General features: G+C 44.6%; 1 protein-coding gene across 1 annotated transcript; it reads left to right on the top strand.

Annotated features, from left to right (window-relative positions):
• Positions 1 to 214: 214 nt before the first annotated feature.
• Positions 215 to 1,156, top strand: LOC115033859. Its single transcript, XM_029488356.1, has one exon. The coding sequence runs from the start codon at positions 215 to 217 to the stop codon at positions 1,154 to 1,156; it is 942 nt and encodes a 313-aa protein (XP_029344216.1).
• Positions 1,157 to 12,566: the final 11,410 nt, after the last annotated feature.

Here is a 12,566-nt window from a genome sequence, read left to right as displayed (position 1 = left end):
AAGAAAGCATCCTATGCTAGTCCCGAAAGAGTCTCACTTAGCGGTTCTGATTACACGTCATTGGCATCTTTATGCATGTCACGCTCGTCCGCGGTTGCTCATCGCTCTCGTTCAGCAGCGATTTTGGGTCATCGGCGTTCACCTGATAGTTCATCGGGTGATTTGCAAATGCGTGTTATGTGCGAAAATGTCGGCTAATCATCCCCAACCCATCATGGCTGCTCTGCCAGGATTCCGGGTCCGAGAAGCTCATCCGTTTTCAATAGTCGGCATAGATTACGCGGGTCCCTTACAGATGAAGGAACTCAGTCTGCGAAAGGCGCGCATCGTAAAGGTTTACATTGCGGTTTTTGTCTGTATGACCACCAAAGCGGTGCACCTAGAACCAGTGTCTGCTCTCTCGACTGAGGCCTTCTTGTTGACTCTAGATAGATTCGTTGCTCGCCGTGGCCTACCGTCGTCCATCTATTCTGATTGTGGCACCAATTTTGTTGGTGCGGCGAGGCAGCTGCGTCTTTTGGTCAACAATCCGGATAGTAGAGATCAGTTGTCAGGTCATATAGCGTGCGAATGGCATTTCAACCCTCCTGGTGCTCCCCATTTTGGAGGAATTTGGGAAGCCGCCGTTAAGTCGGCGAAGTCATTGCTTGTTCGTGCAATGGATTCCCAAATTTGGACCTTGGAAGAGTTCACAACGGTGTTGTGTCGGGTAGAGGCTGCCTTGAATTCGCGTCCCCTAGTACCAGCATCATCCGACCCAAATGATTTAGAATGTTTGACGCCCGGTCACTTTTTGATTGGTCGTCCTCTGTTGTCAATCCCAGAACCTGTTAGTACCAGTGCACAAGTGGGACTGCAGACTCGCTGGAAGCTCCTCCAGCAGTCTTTCCAGTTCTTTTGGCGACGTTGGTCTCGAGAGTATTTGAACACCCTCCAAGCTCGTGGTAGGTGGACGAAGGCTGATACCAATCTCGAAGTTGGTACCATGGTTATCGTCAAGGTTAATGACGCGCCCCCGCTATCGTGGCCATTAGGAAGAATTATTGAGGTGTATCCAGGAACCGATAAGGTGGTACGGGTAGCTAAAGTTATTACCAAACAGGGGGTGTTTACTAGACCGGTGGTGAAACTAGTACCTCTCCCCACAGATCCGTAGATATCCGTATCCCTGTTTCCTGTATCCATTTGCACTTTATGTTTGTATGTTATTGCTATGCTCATTATGTTAATAATTAATTGTCTTACCAGCCATCATCACGCCTGCTACTGGATGTTGCGTCGGCTGTTCTGCCTCGTGTACTAGGTGAGGTATGGTAATTTTTATTGTTAATCTTTTGTTATATTTTCAGGTATTAAGCTGTTATAATATTTAAAAAAAAAAAAATGTATCTAAAGACTTGTTTGTGATATTAATTAACTTTTGTTCCTATTAAATATTGTAATGCTAGTTCAGCTATTGCTCTAGCCATTGTTAATGTTATTAAATTAATTTATTTCTTTGCAAAAAAAAAGACTGTTAATGATGTTGCCCCTTTGTAAAAAAAACCCGATCATCGCTCTGGGCTGCTCAACTGCTCCGTTCATCCGTTCAACTGCTCAACCACTCATTCAACTGCTCAACTGCTCCGTTCATTCTGCTCCGTTCATTCTGCTCAACTGCTCCGTTCATTCTGCTCAACTGCTCCGTCCAACTGCTCAACCGCTCCGTCCAACTGCTCAACTGCTCCGTCCAACTGCTCAACTGCTCATTCAACTGCTCCGTTCAACAGCTCAACTGCTCTGTTCAAGTGGTCACTTGCTCGGCCACCTATATCAGGATTGATCGAAGTCTGTTGCAAGTTCGCTGTACTTGCAAGGGGGAGTATGTTCGATCCGTTTGATAAGAAGCGGCCGCCGTCGGTGGTCGCGCTGTGTTGACCACCACGGTAATCGAATAGGTAATGAGTAACCATGTTCGTGGGCGCTGCGCGCCAGCAGCCGCAATGTTGGCAACACTACCGGTGACCGTTACCGGCGCTCGGCGCAGGCGAGCTCGGTCGTCCGCGTCACTCTCGTCACTCTTCGTGTTCAACGAGTTCAACACAGCTCCGTGTCTTGCGTCTGCTCTACTCGCTCGCTCGTCGGCCATTTTTCCCGTTTGGAAGTGCTGTGAAAAATCGTGATTTATCACCTCCGCTCTGTGTTCGCCGAGTAGCCATTTTCGTGTGGGTAACCATTTATTGACTGAAAACTCGTCCAGTCTGTGGTCCAATATCTGCATTGTGAAGTTCGTAATACCCATCTCCGAGTAGCTTTACGTCGGGTAATATTACGCGTCCACGTGTTCGCAGTAGAACGCGCATAGCTCCATAACACGACGGTGTATACGCTCGTACCCGTGTTCCGATCCAGCAGCTCCGCAACGTCAGTACAGCAGCTCAGCATCTACAGTCCATCCGCTCAAGACACCAGCCAGGGAGGCAGCTCAGTCGGTGATCCCCGTTTCCCCCCCTGTATTAATATTGTAATATTGTTTCATAATTAATTACCTACTGCTCATGTGGAACAATACATGCGTCTGATAGTCAGAAATTATTGTTATTATTTAATTGCTTTATAAATTGCCTTACTCCACAATCGTCCCGAGAACCGTATGTCAGACGACAACCGCGAGTCAGGATCGTCGGCATAAACATTTGGTAGCAGAGCGTCGGTTGATTGGTCCATCAACAGATCTGGTACTCAGGATACATGTGAGTAGTGCATTTTGTTTGTAGCTATAGCATATGAGTTTAAAGTGTATACATTTATTTATCCCTTTCCTAATTCCTACCTACTTAGTGCTCTTAGCTATTAAGATTATTAGCTTTGCTGATTATTATATTATATTTGTGATTATGGGGTCTCAATATTAATATAATATAATATATAGTGTGGGTACTTGTCAGTAGAATATAGGTATAAGAATTTAACTCAACCGACTGCTCAGTTAGTGTTACATTATTTATAATAATTAAACTTATTATTTTAGTGTTGAGTTATATTCACTGTATCCGTGTTCGTGCGGTTAGGTTGTTATTATAATTAATTAATTTAAATTTACTTTAATTACTTATTACAATAATTATTAGATAAATTATGTTATTATACCGGTGCTCCCTGGGTTGAATTTATTTATTGTTTTGTAATATTGGGTATACCTAGCTATAGGTTCTTGCTTACTGGCTGCTGGTCTAGTGAACACCTATCTTAATGATTATAGTTTATTTAATTAATTGGGTTGGTTATTATTATTTTATTGTCTGCTGTTGACAGTTGAGTCTTAACAGTAGCACTTTCACCTAGTTATTATATTTATTATATATTTGTATAGCATAAGATTTAGGTGTGCGTCGTGGGTCGTGCCATTGCTCAGGTACTGTACTATAACTTTATATAATAATATTATTACTTTATTGTTTGTATTATATTATCCTCTTTAGGGTTGCTCAACTGAGGTTTAAGGGTTATATTTTACATAATTGTTTATTTCTCTAGTTCATAGTTATTATAATCAATTTAATTATTATAACTAGTATTGCATTGTTCGGTCACACCTGGGTTTTGATTAAATTATAATAGTAGGTGCTCCCTGAGTATTTTAATTTGTCTTAACTGTCATTAGTTGTTATATTGAGTAGGAGCTAGCGTTTAATTAGTTGCTTGTCTAGTTATTGCCTACACCAACGTTCATATTATATTTTTATTAGTTGATTTGTTTATTGTTTGACGTTGTTCATCATCTGATCCGTGATTGTATTTTATCAGCTGTATAGTTAGTGTAGGTTGATGATTGCATAGGTGTTGCCTATATCAATTAAGTCTTCTGACTTTTAAGTAACCAATTTAATTGCTACTGCTTAATCATTATCATTTGGCATCGTTGCTCAACGTTTTGCATTGTGTGACTTCATATTGATTATTTTAATTGGTTGAGCTTGCTCGTGCTCTTGCATTTGATCTGTTCTGTATCATATTGACGTTCAACAACTAATCATATTCTGCTTTGATTGATTACTGTGGTTAGGCTCACCTGTGCATACTAGTGTATTAGTAACATGGGTGACGTAGAACGGGATACTCGAGCCAAGGAGCGAACGATACTGCGTCGAGATGGTGTCGTGGCCAGGATTCGCCATATTCATCAACTGGCTACTAGTTTAGCAACTAACCAGGCTGTTCGGCCTCAGTTAGCTGTTGCTATTCAGGACCTGGATGCATTGTGGGCCAGTTTTGAGGTAGAAAATAATGATTTGTTGTCAATCCTATCTAATTTGAATTTGCTGACAGAGTTTCCAGTAGGGTTGGATGTTGAGATCCGTTCGTTAGTAGTGGAAATTAAGGCTGTGTGGAATGAAGCGCAATCGGCTTTAGGTGTGAGCGTTGGTACCGTTCAGCGAGTGACGTATGAGACCACTGGTGACAATTCGAGTACTTCTGCTGGGTCGTCCAAAGATTGTCCAGCATCATATGCGCCTTCACCTTTGGCACCCATGAGACTACCTGAAATCCCCATACCATATTTCGACGGTGACTGCCAGAATTGGCCAGCCTTTAGGGACTTATTCGGAAATTTGGTGGCCAATAATGACAAGATTCTTGATGTAACCAAGTTTTATTATTTGGTCGGGTGTCTTCACCCTGATCCTCAGGAAGTGATCAAAGGGTTTTCTATTTCGAACGAGTCTTTCACCCTCGCATGGGATGCGTTGACCGAACGCTATGACAAACCGCGCAAGTTGGCGTCGTCAATCATTGACAAATTGATAAACGCCCCTGTCGCAAGTTCGGAGAATCATGCTGCTCTGCAGAAGTTCCTGTCGGTGTTTGATGAAAATATTGCGATCTTGGAATCGCTTCAGATTCCAGATTTAGCGTCGTTCTTGTTGTTTTCATTGGCCGCTCGGTGCTTACCTACATTTTCTAGACGTCAGTTCGAGTCTGAGAATACTGAAGAGTATCCATCGATCCAGAGTGTAATCAAGTTTGTCAAGGCAAGGATCCAGGTTATCGAGAATGCTGGTGTACAGCCGTCAGGAAGTTCGTCCAAATCGGCCAGTACCAAGAAACCTGGTTTCCGGCGAGATACCAAGACAACTTTAGTAGCTGCTAAGCCGTCAGCAGCTGCCAAACCTACATCGTCCAAAACGACGCAAGCAAGGTCATCCTCCACGAAGTGCTTCTCGTGTTCTGGTGCTCACCAGTTGGACGACTGTTCAAAATTCAAGGCCTTGTCTGTCGATGAACGATATAAGGTCGTATGCACTCATCGTCTGTGCATGGTTTGCTTTGGTGAAGGTCATATGTCATACAAGTGTCCGTCATCATGTGCCACATGTAAGCGCCGTCATCATGCATTACTACATCGTGACTCGGATCCGAAGACTGTCAGTGCTCCAGCTGCCATGCTTGGTCGGCAACAATCCCCAACGGTGCTACTAGGGACAGCTCTGGTCCAAGTACAAGATACAGTGGGGAGTTGCCGCACTATACGTGCGCTAATCGATTCGGCTTCACAGATAAGCGCGATAACATCAAACTGCTGTGAGCGTTTGGGACTCAAACCATCGCGTTGGACAGTGCCCGTCACAGGACTGTCTGGTCAAAGGGTACCGGATGTACATGGCGTTGTTCAGCTGACGATCCAGCCGCGAAATCGCCCTACGCCGTCAATAAGTGTCAAACCTTGGGTGCTGTCTTCGATCACTACCGACATGCCAGCTCGGCAATTACCAGCTCAGGTCCGGGCTAGGTGTAGCCACTTGACTCTGGCAGATCCGAGTTTCGACAAACCTGCTCCCGTCGATATGCTCATCGGCGCCGACATCTTTCCACAAGTCTGGAATGACAAAAGCAGTTCGTTAGGCCCAGGATTCCCTTCAGTGTACAGCTCGGTCTTCGGTTGGGTCCTGATTGGTCCGGTACAAGAACATCCAGACATTGGAGCTCAGTCGATGTTGGTGTCCTTGGTGTCTTCATTGGAAGCTCTCATGGAAAGATTCTGGTTGGTAGAGGAACCGGACGCGGCTCCGCAGCAGTTCACGGAAGATGGTCTGTGTGAAGAGTTGTTCCACTCGGAAGTCAACAGGGATTCGCGGGGCCGATTTTCTGTGCCACTTCCTTTTCGCTCAGGTCAACCAGTGAAGTCCTTTCCGGGTTCTCGGCAGGTAGCCCTCAATCGGTTTCTGCAGCTAGAGCGGAAGTTGGCGGCAGATAACATCTTATATGCAGCCTACCGCAAGTTCATGTCCGAGTATGAGGAACTCGGTCATATGACCCGGGCAGAGGGTGTCGGACAGTATTATATCCCGCATCATGCGGTCCAGAAGGTTGAAGGGGATGATGTCAAGCTTCGAGTAGTGTTCGATGCTTCGGCGAAGTGTCACTCGGGAATATCCCTCAACCAGTGTTTGCTAGTAGGACCAAAGTTGCAACAAGACATTGTTGATGTCTTGGTTGGGTTCAGGGTGAATAAGGTGGCATTCACAACGGACATTTGTAAGATGTATCGACAGATTGAGGTACTGCCGCAATATCGAGGATATCAGTACATCCTGTGGCGCGAATCACCTCAAGTCGCTGTCAAAGAGTATACCCTGAACACCGTCACATATGGGGTAAATAGTGCTCCCTATTTAGCTCTGAGGGTTCTCCGCTACATCGCCGACACGGAATGCGCAGATCAGCCAGACGTGAAGGGAGCGTTGTACAACCAAACGTACATGGATGATATATGTGTTGGCGCGGAGTCATTGGAAGCTGCCAAAGCGTTGCAGTCCAACCTGATCAAGATTCTCGCCAGATCCGGCCTGCAACTACGGAAATGGGCTAGCAACACTCCTGAGTTGCTGGACCATCTGCATCCGGAAGATCGTTCTGGAAGTCCGTTATCGTTCGAACAAAATAATGCCACGCATGTGTTAGGCATGTTGTGGAACCATGATCTGGACTATTTTTCCTTCGCCGTCAACAATTTTAAATTGGTTCTCACAAAGCGAGGTGTTCTGTCCATGATCGCCAGGATTTTTGATCCGCTAGGTATGCTGTCGCCAACTATATTCTATGCAAAGACGATTATGCAACGCCTGTGGCTCGCGCAGGTTGATTGGGACAGTCGGATCCCGTCGGATATCGCGGATGATTGGACCCGCTTCTACCATTCACTGGGTTGGCTGGTGGATATCCAAATCCCACGCTACATCGGTTGCTACACTGGTTGTAGTTACGTTCTCTGTGGTTTCTGTGATGCTTCCGAGAAGGGATATGCGGCTGTAGCGTATCTCCGCGTGACTGATCCGTCCGGAGCTACGGCCACATATCTCCTGGGTGCTAAAACCAAGCTAGCCCCAATGAAGACCATGACGATACCACGACTGGAGTTAAGTGGTGCATTGCTCCTTGCATCATGGTTGGCCAGACTCAAGCGCATTTTGGAGTTCCAGTTGGGAAATTCTGATGTCTTCGCGTGGTCTGATTCGTCCATAGTTTTATCGTGGTTGAACATCCCGCATACGTCGTTCAAGACGTTCGTGTCGAACCGGATATTTCAGATCCAGTCCGCAGTACCTGGTTGCTGCTGGCAACATGTGCGTTCCGAGGATAATCCGGCTGACTGCGCATCTCGAGGTCTCCTTCCTGACGAGCTTAAGCGATGCAAGCTCTATTGGCGGGGTCCGACCTTCTTGCAATCTCCAGTCGAAGCTTGGTCTCAGGAAATCCCACAGTTACAATTGGAAGAGCTGCCGGAAGTAAAACCAGTGTGTTTATTGACTCGTGAAGATCCTCCAGTCGAATGGTTTATTCGGTTCTCCTCCTTTCATCAGATGATCCGCGTAGTAGCTCAGGTACGTCGGTTCATTCGGTTGTGTCAAAAGAGAAAGGTTGAGTTAGGGTTTTTGAAACAATCTGAATTGGATGAGGCTATGCTCGTGATCGTTAGGAGCGCTCAGGAATGCTATTTGAGTCAGCTAGTAGTTGGCCTGCGTCGGGGGAGCCCGGTCCAGTCCAAGGCGTTAGCCCGCCTGTGCCCGTTCTTGGATTCAGACGGCATAATCCGCGTTGGCGGACGGATGCAGAACTCCAATTGGTCGGAGAGAAGAAAGCATCCTATGCTAGTCCCGAAAGAGTCTCACTTAGCGGTTCTGATTACACGTCATTGGCATCTTTATGCATGTCACGCTCGACCGCGGTTGCTCATCGCTCTCGTTCAGCAGCGATTTTGGGTCATCGGCGTTCGCCTGATAGTTCATCGGGTGATTCGCAAATGCGTGTTATGTGCGAAAATGTCGGCTAATCATCCCCAACCCATCATGGCTGCTCTGCCAGGATTCCGGGTCCGAGAAGCTCATCCGTTTTCAATAGTCGGCATAGATTACGCGGGTCCCTTACAGATGAAGGAACTCAGTCTGCGAAAGGCGCGCATCGTAAAGGTTTACATTGCGGTTTTTATCTGTATGACCACCAAAGCGGTGCACCTAGAACCAGTGTCTGCTCTCTCGACTGAGGCCTTCTTGTTGACTCTAGATAGATTCGTTGCTCGCCGTGGCCTACCGTCGTCCATCTATTCTGATTGTGGCACCAATTTTGTTGGTGCGGCGAGGCAGCTGCGTCTTTTGGTCAACAATCCGGATAGTAGAGATCAGTTGTCAGGTCATATAGCGTGCGAATGGCATTTCAACCCTCCTGGTGCTCCCCATTTTGGAGGAATTTGGGAAGCCGCCGTTAAGTCGGCGAAGTCATTGCTTGTTCGTGCAATGGATTCCCAAATTTGGACCTTGGAAGAGTTCACAACGGTGTTGTGTAGGGTAGAGGCTGCCTTGAATTCGCGTCCCCTAGTACCAGCATCATCCGACCCAAATGATTTAGAATGTTTGACGCCCGGTCACTTTTTGATTGGTCGTCCTCTGTTGTCAATCCCAGAACCTGTTAGTACCAGTGCACAAGTGGGACTGCAGACTCGCTGGAAGCTCCTCCAGCAGTCTTTCCAGTTCTTTTGGCGACGTTGGTCTCGAGAGTATTTGAACACCCTCCAAGCTCGTGGTAGGTGGACGAAGGCTGATACCAATCTCGAAGTTGGTACCATGGTTATCGTCAAGGTTAATGACGCGCCCCCGCTATCGTGGCCATTAGGAAGAATTATTGAGGTGTATCCAGGAACCGATAAGGTGGTACGGGTAGCTAAAGTTATTACCAAACAGGGGGTGTTTACTAGACCGGTGGTGAAACTAGTACCTCTCCCCACAGATCCGTAGATATCCGTATCCCTGTTTCCTGTATCCATTTGCACTTTATGTTTGTATGTTATTGCTATGCTCATTATGTTAATAATTAATTGTCTTACCAGCCATCATCACGCCTGCTACTGGATGTTGCGTCGGCTGTTCTGCCTCGTGTACTAGGTGAGGTATGGTAATTTTTATTGTTAATCTTTTGTTATATTTTCAGGTATTAAGCTGTTATAATATTTTAAAAAAAAAAATGTATCTAAAGACTTGTTTGTGATATTAATTAACTTTTGTTCCTATTAAATATTGTAATGCTAGTTCAGCTATTGCTCTAGCCATTGTTAATGTTATTAAATTAATTTATTTCTTTGCAAAAAAAAAAGACTGTTAATGATGTTGTCCCTTTGTAAAAAAAAACCCGATCATCGCTCTGGGCTGCTCAACTGCTCCGTTCATCCGTTCAACTGCTCAACTGCTCATTCAACTGCTCCGTCCAACTGCTCAACCGCTCATTCAACTGCTCCGTTCAACTGCTCAACTGCTCCGTTCATTCTGCTCATCTGCTCCGTTCAACTGCTCCGTTCAACAGCTCAACTGCTCTGTTCAAGTGGTCACTTGCTCGGCCACCTATATCAGGATTGATCGAAGTCTGTTGCAAGTTCGCTGTACTTGCAAGGGGGAGTATGTTCGATCCGTTTGATAAGAAGCTGCCGCCGTCGGTGGTCGCGCTGTGTTGACCACCACGGTAATCGAATAGGTAATCAGTAACCATGTTCGTGGGCGCTGCGCGCCAGCAGCCGCAATGTTGGCAACACTACCGGTGACCGTTACCGGCGCTCGGCGCAGGCGAGCTCGGTCGTCCGCGTCACTCTCGTCACTTTTCGTGTTCAACGAGTACACCACAGCTCCGTGTTTGCGTTTGCTCTACTCGCTCGTCCGTCAGCCATTTTTCCCCGTTTGGAAGTGCTCCGGAAAACGTGTTCAATAGTTTTTTACACATCGTGGTTGTTCGGCCGTTCAGCTCGTGTTGCTCATTCTATTGACTGTCGTTGTCCAGTCTGTGATTCGATTGTGAATCGTAAAGCTCATAACCACCAGCTCCGTGTAGTTTTATCTACTTCATATACTTCGCGTCCACGTGCGCAGCCGACCGCTCGTTGCTCCACGACACAACGGGGCATCCGCTCGCACCCGTGATCCAGTTCAGCAGCTCAGCATCTACAGTCCATCAGCTCAAGACACCAGCCAGGGAGGCAGCTCAGTCGGTGATCCCCGTTTCCCCCCCTGTATTAATATTGTAATATTGTTTCATAATTAATTACCTACTGCTCATGTGGAACAATACATGCGTCTGATAGTCAGAAATTATTGTTATTATTTAATCGCTTTATAAATTGCCTTACTCCACAATCGTCCTGAGAACCGTATGTCAGACGACAACCGCTAGGCAGGATCGTCGGCATAAACATTTGGTAGCAGAGCGTGGTTGATTGGTCCATCAACAGATCTGGTACTCAGGATACATGTGAGTAGTGCATTTTGTTTGTAGCTATAGCATATGAGTTTAAAGTGTATACATTTATTTATCCCTTTCCTAATTCCTACCTACTTAGTGCTCTTAGCTATTAAGATTATTAGCTTTGCTGATTATTATATTATATTTGTGATTATGGGGTCTCAATATTAATATAATATATAGTGTGGGTACTTTTCAGTAGAATATAGGTATAAGAATTTAACTCAACCGACTGCTCAGTTAGTGTTACATTATTTATGATAATTAAACTTATTATTTTAGTGTTGAGTTATATTCACTGTATCCGTGTTCGTGCGGTTAGGTTGTTATTATAATTAATTAATTTAAATTTACTTTAATTACCTATTACAATAATTATTAGATAAATAATGTTATTATACCGGTGCTCCCTGGGTTGAATTTATTTATTGTTTTGTAATATTGGGTATACCTAGCTATAGGTTCTTGCTTACTGGCTGCTGGTCTAGTGAACACCTATCTTAATGATTATAGTTTATTTAATTAATTGGGTTGGTTATTATTATTTTATTGTCTGCTGTTGACAGTTGAGTCTTAACAGTAGCACTTTCACCTAGTTATTATATTTATTATATATTTGTATAGCATAAGATTTAGGCGTGCGTCGTGGGTCGTGCCATTGTTCAGGTACTGTACTATAACTTTATATAATAATATTATTACTTTATTGTTTGTATTATATTATCCTCTTTAGGGTTGCTCAACTGAGGTTTAAGGGTTATATTTTACATAATTGTTTATTTCTCTAGTTCATAGTTATTATAATCAATTTAATTATTATAACTAGTATTGCATTGTTCGGTCACACCTGGGTTTTGATTAAATTATAATAGTAGGTGCTCCCTGAGTATTTTAATTTGTCTTAACTGTCATTAGTTGTTATATTGAGTGGGAACTAGCGTTTAATTAGTTGCTTGTCTAGTTATTGCCTACACCAACGTTCATATTATATTTTTATTAGTTGATTTGTTTATTGTTTGACGTTGTTCATCATCTGATCCGTGATTGTATTTTATCAGCTGTATAGTTAGTGTAGGTTGATGACTGCATAGGTGTTGCCTATATCAATTAAGTCTTCTGACTTTTAAGTAACCAATTTAATTGCTACTGCTTAATCATTATCATTTGGCATTGTTGCTCAACGTTTTGCATTGTGTGACTTCATATTGATTATTTTAATTGGTTGAGCTTGCTCGTGCTCTTGCATTTGATCTGTTCTGTATCATATTGACGTTCATCAACTAATCATATTCTGCTTTCATTGATTACTGTGGTTAGGCTCACCTGTGCATACTAGTGTATTAGTAACATAAAGGACGTAGAACGGGATGCTCGAGCCAAGGAGCGAACGATACTGCGTCGAGATGGTGTAGTGGCCAGGATTCGCCATATTCATCAACTGGCTACTAGTTTAGCAACTAACCAGGCTGTTCGGCCTCAGTTAGCTGTTGCTATTCAGGACCTGGATGCATTGTGGGCCAGTTTTGAGGTAGAGAATAATGATTTGTTGTCAATCCTATCTAATTTGAATTTGCTGACAGAGTTTCCAGTAGGGTTGGATGTTGAGATCCGATCGTTAGTAGTGGAAATTAAGGCTGGTGGATATCCAAATCCCACGCTACATCGGTTGCTACACTGGTTGTAGTTACGTTCTCTGTGGTTTCTGTGATGCTTCCGAGAAGGGATATGCGGCTGTAGAGGATCTCCGCGTGACTGATCCGTCCGGAGCTACGGCCACATACCTCCTGGGTGCTAAAACCAAGCTAGCC

Source organism: Acyrthosiphon pisum, chromosome A1 (assembly GCF_005508785.2).
Source record: "Acyrthosiphon pisum isolate AL4f chromosome A1, pea_aphid_22Mar2018_4r6ur, whole genome shotgun sequence".
NCBI lineage: Eukaryota > Metazoa > Arthropoda > Insecta > Hemiptera > Aphididae > Acyrthosiphon > Acyrthosiphon pisum.
Note: the sequence above shows the minus strand (reverse complement) of the source record. Positions and strands in the feature narration are given on the sequence as shown.

Excerpts from the sequence above, each read along its gene's own strand:
- LOC115033859 (XM_029488356.1), top strand. The coding sequence starts at position 215 with ATGGCTGCTCTGCCAGGATTCCGGGTCCGAGAAGCTCATCCGTTTTCA.